The sequence below is a fragment of the Pseudopipra pipra genome, chromosome 17 (genome assembly GCF_036250125.1).
Source record: "Pseudopipra pipra isolate bDixPip1 chromosome 17, bDixPip1.hap1, whole genome shotgun sequence".
Taxonomy (NCBI): domain Eukaryota; kingdom Metazoa; phylum Chordata; class Aves; order Passeriformes; family Pipridae; genus Pseudopipra; species Pseudopipra pipra.
In genome coordinates this window covers 12,503,780-12,525,963 of record NC_087565.1, presented here as the reverse complement: position 1 = coordinate 12,525,963, position 22,184 = coordinate 12,503,780, and the positions used below count along the sequence as shown (strand labels likewise).

Genomic DNA, 22,184 nt, shown 5'->3' with positions numbered 1-22,184 from the left:
GGCCAGCACCCACCTATCCAGGCCAGCGAGGTTTTTAGGGATCAATGTGGGTCTTCCCTTTGCCCAGGCTGCACCAACAGCTGGGCATGGGGGTGGGAAGGTTTTGCTGCAAAGGGAGGGGGAGACCAAGGTCAAAAAAGGGGTGGGGGTGCTCCTCACCTGAAGCAGAGCCCACGTAGTTCTCATAGAGACAAGCCAGGAGCTTGTTTTGGGATTTCTGGAAGATGGACACCACTGTCTCATTCAGGGGGTCCTTGTTCTTGTCCAGCCACCCAATGATGTTGTAGGGCACCTGTCACAGGAGAGGCAGAGGTGAGGACAGCCCTGTCCCTGCCAGGGGAAGGTGGGAATGCTGTGGAAGAGCTGCCAGGGACGTACCACACCCGCATAGTGCACCACCTCAAAGTGGGCCTCGTATTTCCGCTTCTTATCCGGACGGGGCTTCTGGAAGTTGGGAGACTTCCCAATGTGGTTGTCGTAGAGCTTAGATTTGAAGGTCATGTCAGAAGCTTTTGGGAACATGCACTCCTCTTCAAGGATGGACAGGATTCCCATTGGCTGCAGGGAGAAGGGGGTATGAACAGGACTGAGCTCAGCGTTGCCAAGTCCCATCCCAGAACAGGGATGTGCCACTGAGCAAGGTGAGGCAAGGCTGGAGTTGGGAGACCTGAACAAGGGTTCAGGTGCAAGACACCAAGTTATCACTGGCATATTCCAGGCTGCATCTGACCTCCAGCCAGTCTGAGTGGGACTGGCCAGGCCTGCAAGACATGGGAGCTTGTCCAGGTCCTTTAGATTGTTGGGAAGGGGAGATCCTCCCCAGTATCCTGACAGATTTTCTCCTTTCCCTGTCAAAAAAGGTGAGTTTCCTCCATGCATGGAGATCTTTTCTACAAGATGCTCTGAATCAAGTAAGAGGCACTGAGAGTCAGCAAGTGGGGAGGAAAAAAAGGGCAGTTCTCTGGAGGAAAAGGCTGCACCAGGTTTTGTGGCTCACCAGTGCACAGGAACATAATTTCCATGGGTTCATAAAGTCAGAATTTCTGTCAAAAAGGTCTCTGTTGGCTGGAGACTCTGAGCTGTAAGTGTGGGGAAAATAAAGTTGGGCACTTGCCACTGACTGGGGAGGGAGTAATTTAATCTTGGTAGCAGAGCACCTCTCACTGCTCCAGCCTTTGCAAACAAACCATCTACCAGCAGTACCATTCCTGTGCCCTGAGTCATGTTTTACCTTCTCAATCAGGTCGATGCAGGCCTGCAGGTCCAGGCCAAAGTCAATGAAGACCCATTCGATGCCTTCCTTCTTGTATTCTTCCTGCTCCAGGACAAACATGTGGTGGTTGAAGAACTGTTGCAGTTTCTCATTGGTGAAGTTGATGCACAGCTGCTCAAAGCTGTTGAACTGCAAGAACAAACCAGATCTGAGTCAGAAGGAGCTCCAGTAGTGAAGGGGTTCAATCCTTCTGCTCTGTCTGGGTGTGGAGGGTGATCTCTGCCAGGCCCAGCTGCATTGCTGAGAGCAGGTAGCCAGGAATCCCTGGAGATGTGCCCACAGCAGTGTTAAATCAGCCCTTGTGAGCTGCCTGTTTGCTCCACAGCTCTTCCCCATCAAGGCCAGCAGTTCCCTGGAGGAGACAGAGCTGCCCCCACAGCTTCCCCCCAAACCCTTTGCAGGGCCCTGCAGAACTCACATCAAAGATCTCGAAGCCTGCAATGTCCAGTACTCCGATGAAGAACTGCCTGGCCAGCTTGGTGTCCAGGGTCTTGTTGATCCTTGTCACCAGCCACTTGAACATGCGGTCGTAGGTGGCTTTGGCCAGAGCTCCCACAGCATAGAGCACCTGCAAGGCAAGGCACAGGGCAGGCCATGAGCTGCTCCCTGCTTTTGTAGGAGCCAGAGGGGGATGGAGAGAGCTCCTCTCGGCCCACAGAGGATGGACAGGCTGATCCAGGGAGTTTGTGGTTACAGTATATGCTCCAAAATTAGGTTTCACTTTGCTCACAGGTGTGTTCTCGTGTCCCTGGTCTAGTCTTGCTTCCAAGGTCTTAGGATACAAATACAGTCTAAAGTGATATTTTCAGAAGCCTTGTGCCCTGTCAAGAGCCTGCAGCTCACTTTGGATAAGATCCTAAGATCCTCTCGAATTGTATTTAAGGAGTGGTTTGCACTATTCAGGCCAGGTTTGGGTTCTGAACTGGGATGTGGCCAGAATCTGGCAAGATACATTTTTGGTACATTTGAATCTCCCACAAGATCAGTTTGGATGAGTGTTTAGATGAGTTTTCTACTTTTCAGGGCTGGACTCTCCACAGGAGTGTGACTGTCTCTGAAGCAGATCCATAGAACCTGGACCTCCTCTGGCTGTGATCCAACCCACACCTCAAAGACAGAGCACTGAACCTCCAGCCATGGTTCATGTGCAAAGCTATCTGCCAGCTCTGCCACCAACTTTCCCAGCTGCTAAAAGCCACTAACTGTGGATACATCTTCTCCTGCTTCTCTGGAGTCTCCTCCTAAACTCAAGGGAGTGAAATGAAGCCCCATTCCCTCTGTGCAGAGCACATCAGGCCTGGCTGCAAGAGGAGTCACTGACCAGCAGGGAGCCCCTGTCCTGTCCCACTCACCTGCTCCACATTCTGACCTTTGGTCACGTACTCATTGCCCACTTTGACACGAGGATGGAGCAGCCCCTTGATGAGGTCAGCTGAGCTGATTCCCATCAGGTAGGCAGCCTTGTCAGCACCTGGAAAGCAGGACAAAGGCATGAGGAGCCAGCAAGGAAGCTCTGGGAAGGGAAAAAAGGAAGCAAAAAAAAATGACCAGCTCTTATGATGATCAATGCTAACTGTACTAGTTTTCCCATCTGCTCCAGAGTCTCCTCCAGTGTTTCATGTGATTTCCCATCTTGGATATCGTGTGATGCTTTTAAAATCTGGACCTCCTTCCTGAGAAGTTAGTGTTTGGATACAATGGCTATAGCATCTTATCAAGTGCTTATCAGATTTTATCTGGGAATTTCTATGCATTTTCCAGTGGAAGCTTGGATTTCCATGCAGAGAATTTGAAGTGACCAGAAGAGAGGTGATTTTCTTGTTTATCATTCAAAGACTCCTAGTAGCAGATTGTAGACAGAAAATCACCTCTGTAGGGAAATTACTGCCAGATCAAAATCTTCATTAATTACCAGGCAGTACCTGAAGCCTGTGTTGACATTCCTCAGGCAAGGAGAAGTCTTCCCTCTTGAATGTTAGCATGACAAAGTCTGATCCAGGTAGTCATTTCTGCTGGATCCCTGCTTAAACCTTCTAGGGAAGTGCTGGGGCTCCCCCTTCCCATCCTTCCACACACTGGAAAGTCACCCTCTCCCTCCAGGTTTGCTCTGCAGCCTGACTATTCCTAGATCTATGATTTGCATTGGATTTTCCTGAGCCATAAACCAGGAAAAGTGACAGACAGTGACTGTACCCTGCTCTAACTGCTCTCTGGGAGGCTGTGACCTGAGCAGGTCCTTGCAGTGCTGATCCTGGCCTGGCTCATCCTCTGGATGCCCTGCTCTGGAATGCTGTCTAATGAAGTGCAAGAGATAAAAAGCAGGGGAAGACTGAACGAGATGAAGCCCAGCTGGGGTGTGACACCCTGTGGTGCTGCTGAGGCAAGTCTGATGCAGATGAGACCACCTAGTGCTTGCAGAAAGACTGTCCTAAATACTCCTGGTCCTTTGTGCACCTATAGCAGGGCCTAGTGTGGGTGCTTTTGATCACAGTCTCTGACCTTCACAGGCCAGGTTAGGGGGAGTTATCCCGGCCTGCCCTTGGGGGAACTTTGCCCAGACCAGGTTGGACAGGTCTGGAGCACAGAGCCCAACTCACTTTCAGTGCCATCAGCCTCTGCCTGCTCTTCTCGCTGCTTCTGCTTGAACTTCATGTTGCCAAAGTGCATGATGGCCCCCACTATTTTATAGGAGCCGTATTTCTCATCATTGCTGAAGCCCAGGATGTCCATGGCGTGCTGAGGGGAGACAAAGCAGCACAGAGAGAACAAAACCACTCTGAGGTGAGGGTTGGTCCATCCTCCCACCATCTCCTAAGGTGCTCTCCCTGTCCTGGGGCTCTGGGCAGGGTGGGCACCTAACCAAGGAAACCTGTCCATGGGACTTTGAAAGTGAGCCCAGCTCCCACAAGACCTGTTTGAAACCAAAAGGATTAGCTTAGCATCCACAAGAAGGAGGTGTTCCAAGCTGAAGTCTCACTCTCTACAACTCCCTGACAGGAGGAGGGAGCCAGGTGGGAGTCAGGCTCTGCTTCCAGGGAACAAGGGACAGGAGAAGAGGAAATGGCCTCAGGCTGTGTCAGGGGAGGTTTAGGTTGGACATCAGGAAGAATTTCTTCACTGAAAGGGTGGTCAGGCATTGGATGGGGCTGCCCAGGGAGGCGGTGGAGTCCCCATCCCTGGAGGTGTCCAAGGAATGACTGGATGTGGCACTCAGTGCTCTGGGCTGGGGGACAAGGTGGGGATTGGGCACAGCTTGGACTCGGTGACCTTGGAGGTCTTTTCCAATCTCAGTGATTCAATGATTCTATGATTCTACAACCTTCCTTCTCATGGGCACTATGGGAAGTGCTACAAGCCCTTCCTAATGCAGGGAATTACCCTCCCTTCCCTGTCTGGATGAGGCGGTTGATGGAGATCAGAGTCACTCTGCTCTCCCTTGTAGGCTCACAGCAAGTGCAGAGCAACTGCCAATAAACCAGAGGGAACTCCCAGCTAATTTAGAGGGGGGGACACACGAGAAGGCAGGACAGGACCCCAGAGCTGCCCAGGAGGAGGCTGTGCCCCCCCTGGCTCAGGCTGTACACGTACGTCTGTCGCCATGAGCTCCTCGCCGTCATCCAGGTTGTCCACAGTTGTCACACCCTGGGAGCAGAAGTGGTAGTCATAGGGGTTGAGGGAGAGCAGCAGCATATCTGTTGGGGGAAGACATGCAGAGAGTGAGGTCAATCTGACAGAGAGGCAGCCTTGGCCATGGGTGCAGAGGGAAGGCTTCACCAGCTTCAACTAGAGGGCACCAGCTGGTGGAGGAACAGCCTCTTCCAGCCCAGGCAGGTCCACACATGGGTCCACCTCTCCTCTGATCGCCTCCAGCTTGCTATCTTGGGATATGGCTTGGCTGCAGACTGATTTAGAAGTGGCCACCATGCCCTTGTGACACCAGATAAGATTACTGCTCTGTGCCACTCTCCAGAGCTGCCTAATAAGGTGCTGCTCAGCACCAAGCTCAGGAGCCCACAGCTAAAAGCTGACCACCCCAGGGGGCTGTGCCAGCCTTCTTTCTGCATGGGGAAAGGTTTCCTGAGCACTCTGTGGGATGTGGCCCCTGGAGGGCAGAGCTGCTTGGAGGACACATCCAGGATGGGTTTTCACCAGGGCCCTCAGTGAGCTGTTGCAGCTGTTTCCACGCTCACCTGAAACAGGTCATCTCACCAGGGAGGCTGAAGGAGCTCAGAATAGGCTGCAGGACACTTCCCCCACCCCAAAATGAGTAAATCTCCAACCTGCACATGCTGGTTGAGGTCAGTGCTGTACCCACCACATGACAAGGCCTTTATGCAAGGCAGCTTTGCCAAGTGCACTCCAACCCTGCAGATAGACCCTGAGTGACCTCTGCTCCTAGACAGTGGCAGAAAGGGCTTTAGTCTGGCTTCTCAGCTGGTGGGGATAAAGGAAACTGGACTGGATGACCTCTTGAAATCCCTTCCACCCTGAATTATCCACCAATCCTATGATCCTGCACAGCTACAAAGCATTGGAGGGCAGTACCTGCATGGTGAGCTGGATTTGCTCATTCCTGTGAACCTCAAAGCTGACAGCAGAGCTGTCTGTGGCTATTTTCAGGCCATCATGCTGTAAGGGCTGTGCTGCATCTTTGGCTGCCTTACCTTGCAGCTCTGGTTTCTTCCCAGAGAGGATCTGGTAGTAGATGTGGTAGCTTCGCTCTTTGGGCTGCTGGAAAATCACTCTGGATTTTTCCAGAAGATCTACAATGAAATAGGGCAGAGGGGTTAGAGGAGGGCTGCTTCTTTCCCAGAGCTGTCCCAGCATCAGCACAAAGAGTGGGATGGATTCCCTCCCCCCTGCAGCTGGCACATGGCTACTCACAGATGTCAATGTCTGCCGAGGCCAACTTCCCGGAGGGACCAAAGTGGATCCGGATGAACTTGCCCTGAAAACACGTGCAGGAGGTAAGTTCTGGGCTTGGCTACACAGATACGATTCTGAACACCCCCTAGAAACTGAATTAACATCCCACTTCTTGGGTTTCTGCTGACCAGGCAAGTTTCTGGGCTCTGTGAGCCGTAGAGGGGTGAAGTTCCCTGGTTTGTAACGTGCAGAGGCTCAGACAGCATTGCCCAGGGCTTTAAATACCAGGCTGGCAGAAATTTCACTGAGAGCAGATAAATCCCTGTGCTTAGGCCTGTTCTTAACCCTAAGCACTCCTGTGGGGTGGTGTGACACCGAGCCTGCCCACAGCCCCTGCTCTGTGCTGTGCTGAGGGTCTCCCCCAGCAGTGCCTCCTTCCCCTGCACGGCACAGGAGCTCTGCAGCCCAGAGCAGAGCCAGGCTGGGCTTAGCAAGAACAGTGGTGCTTCCTGGAAGGGGCACACTTGTCTGTCCCAGCCCCAGCATTCCAGGCTGTGCTTAGTGTCCCTCAACTCTGATCCTGGAAGGGACATCTCTCCAGGATCTACCACTGACTCACAGGCTGTGGCACCAGGGCCATTCGTGCTGGCCGCTATTTGCTGCACTGATGTAACCAGGAAAACTTGGCCCTGGCAGTCCAATCCCACCAGGAAGCAGGTTCAGCTCCCTGTTCAGTGCCTTGGGCTCACACTGTACAAACCCACAACACCACTAGCCACACATCCAGCCTGCAGAGACATTCCCAGCTCCCTGTCCTGCTGAGGCACTCACAAAACGCGAGGAGTTGTCATTCCTTATGGTTTTGGCATTGCCAAAAGCTTCCATAGCTGGGTTAGCCTCAATGATTTGATCCTCGAGGGTGCCCTGTAAAAAAGAAAAACAAACAAAAGATATGTCAGCTCCACCGAGCCAGAGGGGATCTGTAACCAACAACACAGAGCAGAGGGAGTGGCTCCTTGCTACCCCCTCATTAGTTGCCTTTGAGAACCTGCTGCTCCTGAGGCACCTCCCTCTCTCAGGAGGCAATGGGGCTGTTCTGGGGGTCACATCCACGATAGGTCTACACCAGGGCCCTGAGTGAGCTGTTGCAGCTGTTTCCATGCTCACCTGAAACAGGTCATCTCATCAGGGAGGCTGAAGGAGCTCAGAGTAGGCTGCAGGACACCCCCTACCCCAAAGTGAGTAAATCTCCAGCCTGCACATGCTGAGTTTAGGGGTCAGCAGAGCTGGGGTTTGCAGCAGTGCTCTCTGTGGGCTTCTCCTTGCCTGAACTGGTCCCCCTGGAGACCCAGGCTACTGTGCCCTCTGCACACAGCAGCCCTCAGCCCCTTTCTTTGGAGTTTCAATATGCAAACCAAGAGCAAGCACACGATGTCACCAAAACAGTCTGAGTCATTTCAGGCTCTCTGACTCTGCCAGGCAATTCCTCTTCCACCAAACCAAAGTTTTGGACAATTCACATCACAGCACGTTGCAAAAGAAGAGTTCTATAAAACAGGCTGGATCAACAACTCTTTATGTCAACAACTTACATAGCAGGGTCCTGGTATGGTGGGAACACACCACAGGTCCCAGCTGGCATGACCTGCTGGACACACTGGAGCTCCTGAGCAAACCCAGAGATTAATCTTCCCCTAACCTTGTTTTTTCCATTCATGTTTCACATGCCCAGTTCAAAGGTAAAGAAGCAGCAAATGCCTAATGCAGGTAAAGCAGGACAAGAATTTGAGGAGAGAAGCAAGAGACTGGTGCCAATCCACAGGAAGGACAGTGGGGGTTGACAACAGCAAGAGCTTGGTGGCACAGGGACCTGCAGGATTTTTCATGAAAGCTTTTGCCCATTCTCTGACAAATTACAGTTCACAGGGCTCTCCTTAGGAGAGGAGCACCAGCTCTGGGCTCTGTCCACCCTCTCTTTCCAATGCTAGACCCAGCCCTGCTCCACCTCTGCAGCTCCAGGGATAGGAGGGGCAAAAGGGAGAGGGAGCAGCTCTGAATCACCATTACCAACAAACTGTATCTTGTTACCTGGATATGCTGGGGTCTGCTATCTTTAAATTCAGCTTGACCTAAAATTGCCTGGACTGTGAGATTCAATGGGGGCAGCCCCAGGACCCACAGATTCAGCCCCCCATTCACATGTCTCACCCTAAGTTTGCCCCAGTGCTCTGAAACCCATGTGGTAATGAACATCCCCCAATAAAGGGTGTGTATCAGCTAAAGGCTCAGAGAAAACAAGGCCTGAGGATGTTTGACTGAGCTGCTGGAAGGGCTGAGCCCTTGGGGTGCTGGGAGCACCAGGGACTGAACCTTTGCTGGGTTTCCTTGGAGCTGAGCAAGCACCTCAACAGTGTACCCCAGAGAAGGACATCAGCTGCAGCGTGGTGGGCTGAGCCAGTTCAGGGCTTTGCAGGAGGTGGCATGTCCAGGCATCACCAGGGCACTGCTCTGCAGCCAGAGCAAAGAGGGTCTTCCCCTGCCTCCCAGCACCACCAACCTCAGCTGGACTTCGAGGCTGGGAGACACACCAATGTCTGCAGGGAGTGGAGGCTTCACCTCATTTTTAGAGGAGCCCATGTCATTCCCTCCCAGACAAACACTGTGCTGGTTAGAAATGACTGTTCCAAGAGTAATGGTGCCTTGGTGGAGAGGCTGGAGTCAGGAAGACAGAAAGTCACTGAGAGATGAAACATCAAAGCTTCCAGCAATGGGAAGGTGGGTGATACAAAGCCAAGTGGAGAACTAAACACTGCCCTGCTGCTGGGGCAGCCCTTGGACCCAGACCTAAGGCAGAGGCTCCACACATCACCCCATCATAGATCTGTTGTGCAGCAGAACTCTGTCCTCAGCATTAAAGAGTCCACAACACTTACCCCAGTTTTAGTGGCAAGAGCTGCCTAGAGAAAGGAAAGAAAATTGTCTTTAGAAATCCAAGAAAGCCAGGCAAGAGCCACAAGAAGCATGGTCAGAAAAGCAGGGCATGACCATTTAGTGCCAAAAGAAGTCCAAGAAAAAAAAACCAAAAAAACAGGAGGATTAAACTTTGTAAGAAATGCCAAAAAGTTGTTAAATAGATTAGCTCGAGAAAATAAAGAAATGCATCAAAAAAGCAAGAATAGTTAAATCCAAACCCAAAGAAGAGGAAATAAAACAATGCTGAAGTATTGCTTGTTTGATACCTAAAGCAGCCAGTTTGCTTCCAAGAGGGAAAAGCAGGCTGGAGCCTCAATGTATCCAGAAGAAATAAGCAATTGCAAGGGCAGCTCAAAAATAACCAGCACCAAAGAAATGCAAGAATCAAAACAAGAGCAAGAAAAGCACAAGGTAGAAAAGGGTCAAAATGAACAAGAGGAGGAAAAAAAAGGAGAAAAGGCTGAAAAGCAAGGCTTAAAAGAGGCAAGGTGGGAAATGGAAGGTTCATTCCATCCTTTTAATGCTCCTTAAGAAGATTGGTGGGGTGTTGAAGGAGGAAGAGAAAAGAATGTCTAAAGTGCCTCTTCCAGACTGCACAGATAGAGCAGCCACATAAAAAAAAAAAAATCCATTTCCCCTTGAGCAGAATAATTTCAAGCCTTGCTTGTTCAAAAGTCAGGGAAAAGCCAAGCCCTGGGTGGGTCAGACCAAAACACACTTCCAACTGCAAAAAGTCAGGGGAAGAAACAGTAAAAAGAAGAAAGGAGGAGGGAAGGGGAAAAAAAAATAAAGAGAAAAAAAAAAAAAGGAAGAAAACAGCAAGAACTTGTTTCAAAAGAAGGTCTTACTAATTTCTTGCCCGGTGTGTCGCCCAAGGCTGCGACAATGGCAAAGTACTGAATGACCCGCTTGGTGTTTACAGTCTTACCAGCACCAGATTCTCCGCTTAGAGCAACAGAAATACACAGATCAAGGGCATGAGGCAAAGAACAGACACAACTCACACAGACACCCTGCCACCTGCACCCACGCACCGAGCAGGGACAAGCCAAGGGTCGGAGGGACGGGGAGGCTGGAGCTGTGGATCCCTCCAGCCTGGGAGTGTGTTTGTCTTCGGGGATTGCCTTTGGAGAGGAGCTCAGCTCCATCCTCCCCGTGTCCTCTTGGCTGTGCCCGACTCCTCGGAGGTGCCGCGGGGGCTCAGCTGCCCTCCTCAGACATGGCAGGAGGTGCCGGCGCCCACCAAGGCTGCACAGCCCTGGCCCCGGGGCTTCAGCTGTCTGGGATCAGCCAGGAACCGGCCTCGCTGGTGGTTTCAGCACGCCCTGCTTTGCTGGGGTGTCTTGGAGATGGCAGGGCCATCGTGCCGGGTGGCTCCTGCCCGGGCGAGCGCGGGCGCCGCCGTGCCCGGCGTGGGGTGTGGGTGGCCAGCAGGCCCTGCTGAGCTCATCCCTATAGTTAGCTGCTCTCCCATTGTAATCCCAGATCACAAAGAGCCGGGGGGAGCGGGCAGCGGAGCCGCCACCGGACACGCGCCAAGCATCTCTCCACAGCCCCTGCCTTTCCTAATTAGGCCATAGCCGAGGCTAAAAATGTCCGTGGCTCCTGGCAGCGGCGAAGGGTCCTTTAGAGTCCTTTATATAGCCCTTATCTATATGTCACTTGAAATCAACCTGGCCTACACCCTCCCACGTCACCCTCCTCCCCCTCTGCCGCCCCTCTGGCCGCCATCTCCCTGCGGCCTTGGCCTCCATCTCTCCTTTCCCGTCGCTCCCGGGAGGATGTTGGCAGCCCCACGGCAGCTCCCGCAGCTGTCGGGGTGCGGGGGAGCCTTCCCGCCAGGCTTTGTCACCTGGCACGGCGGCAGCCTGGGCGGGAAGGGTGACAGCTGCCAGGGTGGGTAGGGGGGGACACGGCCTGGGGGGGCCCTACCGGGCACAGGGTGCCCATGCAGGGCTCCCCTGGCAGCGCAGCACAGCACAGGGGGTCTCACTGCTCACACCGGGCACTTACGTGATGAGCATGGACTGGTTCTCGCGGTCTGGAAGAGAGGAGCCGGCGTTAGGGCAGCGCTGCCCGCCTCACCCCTGCCCCGGGGGGCACAGCCCCCCCCGGGATGGGGGTCCCCAGGGCAGGGCTTACTGCGCAGCATGTCGTTGTAGGCGTTGTCAGCGATGGAGTAGATGTGCGGGGGGGCCTCCGTGCGCCGCTTGCCCTTGTAGGCGGCCACCACGGGCGCCGTGTAGACGGGCAGCCACTTGTAGGGGTTGATGGTGACACAGAAGAGCCCCGAGTAGGTCTGCAGGGGGGAAAATGGGGGGGTGAGGGATGAGGGTGTCCCAGCACCCTTTCACCTCCCCAGCCCACGGGGTGACCCCCCGGGTGCTGTGGCCTTACGTAGATCATCCAGTGGGAGTAGCGGCGCTTCAGGTTGTGGAGCACGGAGGCCTCGTTGAGGTGTGTCAGCATGGCCATGTCCTCAATCATGTCGAACTTGGGGGGGTTCATGGGCTGCACCTCGTCCTCCTTCACCACCCGCGTCTGCCAGAGGAGGGGGCACACATCAGATGGACCCCAGGCCCCCCCAAACACCCCCTACCCTGAAGCCTGAGGGGTTGGTGGACATCCTGATAGTCCCATGTTGGGGACAGCCCTGGCCCCATATCTGCTGTCAGCCTCATTTTGGGGTGACAGGGCTAGGGGAGTCCCACCAGCACCCAGACACAAAGCCCAGCTGGGATAAGCAAGCCCCAGACTTGCTCCCTGCTCCAGGAGATGGGCTGTGGCGGAGCCTGACAGAAGGAGTCCAAGCCAAGGAGTACCAGTATGTCCCCCCAAAATGTGCTTGACACCCCCATCCCATGCTCTTCTTCACAGCCTAAAAGCCTGTGGCAGCACAGTCCCTGTGCAAACAGCTGAAGCCTGTACCCCTTCACTTAAAACTGGATTTATTTAATCCCATGAAGCCAAGCACAGGGAAACTATCGCGTTACGTATCTGGCCTGGATGGGACAAGCTGGATTTAGCAATTGGTCTTGTTAATAAAGATGAAATGAAACCTTTCAGAGGTTTTTTTAATGGGTGAAGATAAAGTGTGTGGTGTTAAAAGGTGTTAGGTGTTAGAAGCAGGAGGGTAGACAGAAGGATAAGGGTGGGTTTATGCCTCTCTTGAATCTGTTTCTGCTGGAAATGCTGATCCAGTTTCTGATATAGTTTCTGATTTTGTAAATCCGTGACAAATTGTTAAAAAAGACTTTCAAAAGGGAACAGCTAAAAAGATTTGGAAATTGCTGAAGGCGTTCTCAACAGCAGAATAAGTTTTTAAAATTTATACCCCCTCCCCAATAAATTGGGACAAATCTCTTTACTTGTTTTCCCAGTCTCAGACAAAAATATTTCCAAAGCCTTAACACTTTTCAAGGATGATTATATATATTTCTTTTAAATTTGGCAGACATGAGCACTTCTCAATGCCATTCTGTCTAGCAGAGAGATAGAGATAGAAATAATAAAATCTACTATTTGCTGCCTGGTCAGGTCCTTGTTCTTTTTCCCAGTTTCACACCAGGGTGAGTCTCTGCTCTGCAATGAAGTTGCAGGGCCATGAGACTCCCACAGCCAAGAAAGGAATATTAATTAAGCTCATTTGCAGCTAATTGTGCTGGATATTATCTTGACAAATACCAGCTGGTCCTTGCTTGCTTTGCCTCCCTCCCACTGCTGGAAAGCTGAAGCCTCACCACCAGACAGCCTGTCCAACCCCTGTGCCCAGCGCCTGTTCTCCTGCTGCAAATCCAGGCTAAAACGAGCAGGAATCGGCCAATCGGCCCCTTACCTCCTGTTTCAGCCTTCGGGATGAGCCGGGCAGCGGTTCAGCATCACGCAGGGCTGTGATGGAGCCGGCGCTGCCTCTGGGCAGCCGGTCCTTCTCCATCCAGAGGCTGCGCGGGGCCAGCCCGACTGTCCCCTCGCTCTGCCTGTCACGATAACCCGCGTTTGACAGCAAACACTCGATGGGGGGATGCTGAACCGCGGCCACTCTTGGCAACTAAGTGGCCTACGTGTCCTGACAGTGCTGTGTGTGTCCCCCCGGGGCATGACCGATCAGCGAGCGGGGCAGGGTTATCAGCCAGAGCTCCTCATTTCGGACGTGATCTTGTCACACGTATCCCCCCTCCGCACACACTTGCTGTCCCTTGGAAAAGGAAAGGTATTTTGCTTACTTCCTTATCTTTGGTTTCCACAGTGACTTTGCCACCAGAGCTTTCTTTGATTTCCACTTCTATATAGGCTTCTTTCTCATCTGGGATCCAAGCTCGCTTCTTTCCTGGAGGAGGGGAAGGAAAGGAAAGGGAAGGGAAAAGGAAAGGAAAAAGGAAAGGAAAGGAGACATAATACAGGTTGAAATGTAGGAAACCATTTGAAATTGTCAACTGAAAGCCACATAAATGTAGTTTGATAACATGGAAGCACAGTGATTATTCCTTCCTATGTTTTTGGTCATACGAGCTAGGATTATTTCACCTTCTTCATATTTTTAAGCTGCTTACTCAGCTGGGGTTGAATTCTAGCCTGAAACCTTCTGCTTCATGTGTGCCTGCACTCAAACCATCATAAAAAAAGACAGTGTGAGCAAGCAACACACTCCTTGTTTGCCCAGCTGAGAGGAGCAAAGTTGGGCCCTGGAGCCCAAGCACAGCAAACCAAGGAAAAGCAGGGTGGCTGGGACAGAGAGGACACCTCCCAAATGAAATGGAGCTGGAGAAGGCTTTGACACAAATCCCTCAGCCCTGCTGCCCCTCAGTGTCAGGGGAGATGAAGGGCCACCTCCACCCACACTTCAGCAAACAAGGGGAAAGTCAAAACCCCACTTTTCCCTTTTTGAGGGAATTTGCCCTCCCAGGTGCTGGGGGGAAGCCTGGAGTCCCTGCTTGAAGGGCAGCAGTGGAAAAGGGACAGGGATGGACTCCCAGGAGAGCTCCAAGGGGCTGGCTCAGGGCACTCACATAGGCTGTGCTGAGCTGCTTTGGGCTCTTACCATCGAAGGGGATTGTCTGGAGCTTCAGCTGCTCCGTGTAGCTTTTCCGGAGGTACGGAGCAGCCTCCCCAAACTCACTCATGTCCAGCATAGACATCTTGTCCGGCTGGAGAAACACGTGGCAGCACTGAAGGAAGAGTGAAAGACACCTGGATACTGAAAGGAGGGAAGGGACAAACGGTCAGTGCATGGGCAAGTGCCCATTGGTGGGTTGAGAACCAAGAGCAACACAGCCAAACATGCTTTTAATTTTAGAGAGTGAGAGAAGACAGCGACAACAATACTAGCTAATAAGAATTATAACAACCAGGCAATTCCAGAACACTTTCCCTTCTGCTGCTCTCAACCCTGCACTGGAAGTCCCAGCTGCGTGAGCTGGTATTGCTTAGGTGTCAAAATCCACATTTGCACTTTAGGTGAGATTGTCAACGACACCCATTTTCTTGATAAATTCAGCTAAAATCCATCCCAGCTCCTGTTGGAGCCCTGGTGTCCTGCACAAACCCTCTGCAACGACCCAGGTCTGTTCTGCAGAGCAATATTGCAGGAGGATAAAAGCAAGGCTGGATGTATTATCCCTGGGAAGACCCTTCTGGAAGGCCACTGTGGCAGCTGCTTGGAAAAAGCACTTGTATGATTGTGCTCTCTAATATCCATCTAATGTGGTATCACCCAGCAGAGCTCTGGAACGCCACAGCCACCACAAATGGAGCCACAGCGTGGCAAAACACACAGTCCTCAGCAAAAAATGCTCTTGGTCCTGGTCTGTCCCACCCTCCCCTGTCCTCTGGGAACATCCACCCTGCGGAGGTGAAGCGGGTTAGTAGCGGGGACACACGTGCACACAGACATGCTCTGTATTACTAACCTTGGTGCTAGGACTGAGTGGCTGTGTGAGTGCTGCAAAGCCCCTTTTTATTGTGTCTCTCAAGGTCAGAGTGGGAAAAGATATGTCAGAAATTCCCATGTGTCATGTCCACACAGCTCCATTGGTGCTGCTGTCCCACTGCCCGGACAGACACAAAAGGCAAACTTCACTTTTATCTCTCTGCAAATGCAGCCTGGTTATTTTTATTCCTGTATTGTCAGGCGAGTACAAAGGCAGGGTGAGAGACTCCAGCCTGGGAAGGCAGAGCAGCTCTCCCAGCCTGCCTGCACTGCTGGTTCTGGTGGGGAGCTGAGGAATGAGAGCTCAGCTGGTTCCTCCTGCACCTGAGCTCTCGGTCCTCCTGCTCCTTCCCTGCACCCTGCCAGGAGAGCTGCTGCTTGGTGGGATCTGTGTGGTCCCTGCTTTCCCAGCTGGAGCATCCCAAACTCTCACTGAGCTCTGGTTAAGCCTCTCCTGGACAGTCTGCTCAGAAGGGGAAGGACTCTGGGGCTTGGAATGCCAGGTTGTGCTCCCAGAGCTCCTCACCTTGGCATGGGAGCTTGGTTTGTGACTAGGCCAGGTTCATAATCTCTCATCAGACAGGCTTCTGGGCTTCCTGCACACCATTTTACCAGGCAGCACCCAAAGGCTCTGTGAAGAACACGGTGATTGCAGCCTGGAGCACATCTCCATCCTGGCAGAACCACCATGGGCTGCTCAAGATGGGCACAGGACACAGTGGGGACCAGCCAGACCCACAGCCCTGCCACAGGGATTTCTGTGCCAGGCTCAAGGAAAAGCCACTTATCAGCTGGCATCCAAAGTGCAGTGAGGTTTCTACCCCAGAGAACCAGGGCCTGGGGTTGATATTCCCCACTCAGTACCCCACACATCTCAAAGTAATTTGGCTTTGTATTCTCCTGAGAGAAGGGGAAACTGAGGCAGGGAGTGGTTAAGGATTGTCTGTGCAGTGCTGTGCCCAGGCTGGATGTGGTGTGGCCTCTGCCACGGCCAGAATAGCAGCACCGGAGGCTGCTTTGGGCATGTGGCTTCAGCCTGGGCACACAGCCCAGGTTGCAGAGATTTCTGCAGCCCCAGCACCTGCCCTGAATCCCAGCCAGGCACTGGAGGGGCTTTCTGCTGAAGGCCCAGGCATGGTCAGTCCTTCCAGCACACACACATGGTTTGCTGCTACACTGTCTGGGTGCCCAGTGCCATCTCCTCTGCACCCCCCTGACAGATGGGTCCCTGCCCTCCCACCCTGCTTTGGAGTGAACTCTGGGGGATTCATGGGATGGAGGAGGACTCCAGACATGTCCCCTGTGGTTTGAGCCCCAGCAGGGAGGATGCTGGGCTGAGGGACAGGTTGATGTTGCCTTCACGGGCCGCACAGTGCAATGTCAGGGCCTTGCACAGTGCCAGACTTCCCCCTGAATTCAAATACTCCCATGGAGCAGAGTCTGTAGCACAAACAAGGACTTGGAGCACATCAGGATGAAATGCAATGCAGGTCCCCATTTCCCATGCAGGCTCTCCTCACCAGGCTGGTGTTCAGAAGTGCAGATCAGGATCTGGCAGCAGCTGGTGCAGCGCTGGACTCCACTGATGTGCCTGCTGTAAATCCCCTGGGGACACCATGGGGACACCATTCCTGAGGTCCCTCTTGACCATGGCATGAGAGGTGCTTGATCCTGCCAAGATGGCAGAGTTCCAACATCCTAAAAAGCCACGGGCTCTGGTGGACCACAGGTCCCTCTGAGGTTACCCTGGTGGTCTTCTGCCTCTCTGTCCTGGGCTCGGAGTCAGGTTTCCACCCACTCCCTGGAAGGACCCGAGGCCTTTGGTGGGTCTGGTGCCAAGTACCTTTGCCACAAGAGCCCCAGCAGTGGGACGAGCTCCTGGCCCAGACCCACCAGCTGGTCCATCCTCACACATTCTTCTCAGGGCATGTACCCGCCCCGCTCTCTGCTCACCCCCTCCCCTGCCTTATCTTTAAAGAGATTTTATTTTCGGAGATCCCTCCTGCAGTTCCTTCTGTTCGCCCTGGTTTCTCTCCCTCTTTGAAGAGGTTCCAGCAGGGTCCATCAAAGGCTGAGCAGATCTGTAGAAGGGGGAATGTGGAGCGGCCGCTCCAGCAGCTGCTGAAGGGCACTTCCGATGGGTTTGGGCTTTTCTGGTGTTTGTGATGTGGTTTTCAGGGTGGTGGAAGCTCATCCTTGTGTTGCTGGCAAGGCCTGAGCTGGCAGGGCATTCCCAGTGGGGCAATGGCCACAGAGGGCTCCTGTGGACCTCCCACAAAATGCCATAGGAACAGTGAGAAGCCCATGGTTTGGCCTGAGGAGAAGGGACTTTGCTTTAGGTGTGTCTTGCCCAAAGCAGTCTTCCTGAATGTCCCACCAGTCCTGCACGACCATCCTCAGCAGTGGGACCATCTCCCCTGACCACTGTCACTCCCGTTCTTCCCTCCATAGCTCTGTGCTTGTGTTGGTGTCCCACAATATGATGGAAAAGGATGGGGCTCCTCAGCTGAGCCCCAAGGGCTGGACAAGCCTCTCCCCATGGGACAGGACACCACCAGCACCAGACTGCAGAGCTGCCCCTCCAGTGAGTGTTTTGTGGTCAGATCAGCTACTACCCAGCCCTGGAGAGCCAGGATGGTGCCAGGGGCTCAGCCACCCTCTCCAGAGAAATCCCCCAGCTGCTCCCCGACCCCCAGGAGGAATGTTTCCCATTAGCAGGCTCTGATAAGTGGCAGGAAGGAGAATTACTCTACGTGTTGGGCAGTTTGCTAGAGGTTTCCACACTTAACATATCACTGCTATCAGCTCCCTGAAATGCACTGGAGGGGGGTGCAAAGGAGGCTGATTAGATAAAGACAATCTGCAGAGGGGCTATTTTGGGCATATTTCCATCCAGTGGGAATGTCTGCTTGCAGCAGGACAGGAGGTGACAGGCCAGCACTGCCAGCCTGGCCACGTCCCTCTGGCTCAGCCTGGCCATGCAAAGCCCCCTTCAAAGCAAACCCCCAAGCCCCCCCAGCCCTGTCCCACCGGGTGACAGGGACAGCAGCCACCACCCCAGCACAGCTTTCCACGCCCCTTCCATGCGAGCAGGAGATGCTGCTGCAGGGACCCCAAAGGGAAGGTGCTCCTGTGGGATTCAGGATGGGGTTAGCACTGGATGCCCTCATCTCACATCTCCCTGGGCACTTCCCAGCATGTCCCACCCTGGGGACAGTGCTGGACCCCTGTCCAGAGCTGGCTGTCCTTTGACTGGGAGTGAAGTGCTGCCTCTAAAACCCTTCACGAACACACACAAAGCTGCTGCTGCCACAAGCACCTTGGTGCTGTGGTTCACATCTTGCTTGGGGAGCACGAGAACACTGGTGGATGACCCTCCATGTAGGAAGCCTCTAAAATCAGTATCAGGAATGAGAAAGTATCTGGAAGAGGCATGGCATGAGAAATTAGTGTCCAGAGTAAGCAAGCAAGGTCATATGCAGGTTGGAGACAGTGAGGTCACCTGGAGACTGGGAAAATCAGAGAGGTTTTAATTGTTTCCTTTGAATTTACCAGCTGTGAGCTTCAAGGAGTTTTCTTCTGGGTATTGTAATCATAAAGCATCTGTTTGGGAATGAAGGTTCTACTGAACACTGCAAAAATTGCAGGAATGTGTAAGCCTTTGCTGAAGATGCTTGAGGTTTTGGCAATGCACTTCAAAACAATGAGAGAAAACAGAATTTTGCCCTGTTCATTTGTATACTTAATAGCACCTTAATTACAGCTGGCCTGCCAGGACAGACCCTGGAACATTGCAGCTGTTGGAAGTCATGACCAGGAGCTACCTTGGAGGCTGCAAGGGAGGTGCAGAGCCTGACCAGAACCAGAGGTGGGCTGTGGTTCTGACACTCTGTGGGCAGGATCTGCCCTGCAGTGCCCCAGCTGCTCTGCTTTCACATCAGTTTTCATCTGCTGTGAGATTTGAGAGCAGGAGGTTGGGTGGGTGTTGTCCTGCACATGTGCACCAAGCCCACACAATCAGCTGCCCAGAGAGCATCAGTCCCTGGGATGATCCCATCACAGCCCCCTGCTCTCTCCAGCCCTCATGCACCTTTTCCTTTGCTCCATAGGAAACTAGATTAAGGTGGTATTGAGGTCATAACTCAATGGAAGTGGCTGCACTAGGCTTGGCTTTAGCTGTTTCCTTGGCTCTGCTCTCCTGGCCCACTGGCCCAGCATTCTGCTCACCATGGGCTCAGACACTGCTGGGCTTGTCCTCCCACTGCTCTGGGTCATCAAGAGATCGAGCTCAGCCCATCTCATGGCAGGGGACAACTCTTCAAGATGGAGAAGCAACAGACATGGGAGTTCTCCATGGGATGCAGCAGGCTTGGACCTTTCTCAAGACTGGCTGTCAACAGGAGAGAGCAACATTCCTGCATGTCCTCACATCAGGACATGAGACCTCACCTCCCAGCAGACACGATGGGCTTTCCTGTCTCGAAACTGCAGCGAATGCCTGACTCCAGGTATCCAGTCTCTCGTCTGGATATGCCCCAGTGGGATGACATCTTGGAGACAGCAGCTGTCCCCTGTCCCTAAACAAGGCTCTGTTCCATGGTATTTGGACTCAAGGGTTTCCTGAGCATCCCAGCACAGCAGCTGAGCTGGACACACACACAGAGCCCATGCTCCCACCTGCTTGTTGGCTGGTAGGTAAAATAAACCTATAAAAGTCTGTAACTTCCTAACAAGGGGCAGTGGAGGAGCAGCACCAACCTCTGCTCTCCGTGACCACTGACAGGATTCAAGGGAATGGCTGGAGCGGTGTCAGGGGAAGTTTAAGCCAGATATCAGGAAAAGGTTCTTCCCCCAGAGGGTAGTTGGCACTGACCAGGCTCCCCAGGGCAGTGGGCATGGCCCCAAGGCTGCCAGAGCTAAAGGAGCATTTGGACAACGCTCTCAGGGACAGGATGGGATTGCTGGTGCGTCTGTGCAGGGCCAGGAGTTTGATGATCCTTGTGTGTCCCTTCCAACTTGGGATATTCTGTGATTCTAAAAGCTCCCCCAGGAAGCAGGTCCTGGTGCTGGTGGGCTCTGGCCCTGGAGGAGCAGCTGCTGTGTTCCTGCACATCCAGCGCAGGGGCCATGCCTGCAGGGATCTGCTCCCTGCCAGCAGAAGGGATCAGCATCTGTGGCTGGTGCTGCAGAGGTTCAGGCACAGCTCAGGGACACAAAGGTGCAGCCCAGCTCAGGTTCAGTGCAGCAGCTCCCGTTTTCCACCAGCAGGTCCTGCTGCCCCTCTCACATCCAGGCTCAGTGCTATTTATACCTCACTCCACGGCCACTTCACGGCGCAGAAAGGTCTGGTGGAAAAGCTAAGGAAGTGAAATTACTTTGGGGAAGAAATGACACTACCCGTTTATAAATAACCCCGGCTTTCATTGATCTTTTAGATGCTCTCTTGGCAGAGAGTCCAATGTCATCGCTCCAGCAATGCAGACAATACTCGGGCATTGTTTTATTCTCAGTTACAGGGAAAAGGACAGCACCAGCTGCCGTGCTATCTTTAGCCCATGAGAGCACCCTTCAATTGTTCTGCACTTCAAACAATAGGCACACGTTAGGGGGGGTGGGTTGCTGGCCTTACCAGAGCATTTTACATCAAAATACAGCTTTAGAGACAATAGATTTCCCTGGCTGAAGCTGGTGTTTAAACTATAGGAAAGCCAGGGTTCCAGAGCCCTGTCTTGTTTTTCTTGTGGATGATGGGCCAGCAAGAGGTTTGGCTCCCCCAAGGAGCCCTGTGAACACTCTTCCATGCAAATAGCCCTATTGTTCTCTCTGTGTTTGGCTGGTGCTGCACATCACATCATCCCCTCCTCTTGTGGTCAAGTGAATGGCTTTGGTCCTGCCCTATTGCAAACACCAGTTTCTTCATTAATGCCCAAATATCCTGAGCTACAACAGAGCTGGCCAAAACCTCAGACTGGGCTACGTTGGTTTCTTTGCAGATGGAGAAGCAAAGGAGAACTGGAGATTTGGGGGGTTTAGCCCCATTTTAGGGTTCCAGGGCAGCGAGCACGATTGATGAGCAGCTCTTCGGAGGTGAGGAGGGGCAGCCAGTGCCCAGCTCTGCACCCACCCATCAGCTGCAGGGTGTCAGATGACCGTGCAAAGCTCAGCAGCGCTGTGGGCAAACCGAGCTGCTGCCTGTCGGTGGCTCTGCAGTGCCCTCGGTGCCTGCAGGGCCGGGGCACCTGGGCTCTGCCGTGGGCACTCCGGGGGTGGATGGGGCTGCGTGGGGGCCGTACCTGCTGCACAGCTCCCACTCACGTGTCGTCTCTGACAAGTGAGGAGAGCAGGGTCATGTCAGAACTATTTATTCCCCCACCCCGCTGTGGCTGATGTTGTATTGAGTTTCAATTGTCTGAGCGCTGGGCAGCCTTTGAAAGGGGATGCGACAGCCCAAAGCCACAAAGCCCATCTTTGAAGGCTCTTTAGCAGCCAGGGGAGAGGTTTACAAATATGAGGCGCTTTTCTTTAAACTTTGCGGGACTCTATTTTTAGCAAATAAAGATAATGGCCCAGTTGCTGTTGTTCATCTTTTGTTGCATGTAACATGCCAAATACTTACCATGTCTGCCATATTTTTTTGTGATTTAACCTCCTCTGAGCTGCATTGCAGCTCTCTTACCCTGTACCAGAGATTATGGGCTATGTGCATGTACAAATCCTCCCCAGGCTACTGGATTACTTTGAAGAAACTTCATTCTCCAGACTGAATTTGAAAAATATAGAAAAGGCAAGTCACAGCCTTCTCTCAGTCTGAGCAGGGTACATTCATTCTAGGAACTCCCAAGGACAGGGCAGTTCTTTTTTCCAGCTTTTTGCAATGAACCTGGACCATTTTTGCAATGTTTTGCTTAGGAACTGAAGCTTTTCATGCCTTTTCTCAGACTATGAGAGCAAACAGCAAGGAGGGGGGACTCAGGATCCTACCAGGATTGAGGATTGTGAAGGGAAATGCTTCTGTTTGAGTAAACTCTGTTCTTCTGCACCACTGTTAAAACTCTAAGACTTTGTTGCTCATTTCCATCCCTTGACCAGCATGTGGGCAAACAGCCCTTGCCCCATGGTGGAGTCTGAGCTGGCTCCTGGCAGAGG

At 52.9% G+C, this 22,184-nt stretch overlaps 1 protein-coding gene across 2 annotated transcripts in view; it reads right to left on the bottom strand.

The window, feature by feature from the left end:
• The window catches only part of MYH7B (myosin heavy chain 7B), a 31,575-nt gene extending 16,379 nt beyond the window's left edge, over window positions 1-15,196 (bottom strand). Inside the window, exons 1-18 of one of the 2 annotated variants that reach the window (XM_064674273.1) lie at window positions 15,019-15,196; window positions 14,151-14,306; window positions 13,336-13,439; window positions 11,510-11,653; window positions 11,255-11,411; window positions 11,126-11,153; window positions 9,961-10,057; window positions 9,073-9,096; window positions 6,971-7,063; window positions 6,158-6,221; window positions 5,938-6,036; window positions 4,862-4,965; window positions 3,871-4,009; window positions 2,626-2,744; window positions 1,692-1,841; window positions 1,232-1,402; window positions 379-558; window positions 160-292 (exon numbers count right to left, since the gene is read on the bottom strand). In XM_064674273.1, coding sequence (XP_064530343.1) covers window positions 160-292; window positions 379-558; window positions 1,232-1,402; window positions 1,692-1,841; window positions 2,626-2,744; window positions 3,871-4,009; window positions 4,862-4,965; window positions 5,938-6,036; window positions 6,158-6,221; window positions 6,971-7,063; window positions 9,073-9,096; window positions 9,961-10,057; window positions 11,126-11,153; window positions 11,255-11,411; window positions 11,510-11,653; window positions 13,336-13,439; window positions 14,151-14,247 — 1,903 coding nt within the window. In that variant the 5' untranslated portion in view covers window positions 14,248-14,306; window positions 15,019-15,196. Of the gene's footprint in view, window positions 1-159; window positions 293-378; window positions 559-1,231; window positions 1,403-1,691; window positions 1,842-2,625; window positions 2,745-3,870; window positions 4,010-4,861; window positions 4,966-5,937; window positions 6,037-6,157; window positions 6,222-6,970; window positions 7,064-9,072; window positions 9,097-9,960; window positions 10,058-11,125; window positions 11,154-11,254; window positions 11,412-11,509; window positions 11,654-13,335; window positions 13,440-14,150; window positions 14,307-15,018 lie in introns of those variants that run through there. The other variant, XM_064674274.1, reaches the window with a different exon arrangement.
• Between the last annotated feature and the right edge of the window lie 6,988 nt (window positions 15,197-22,184).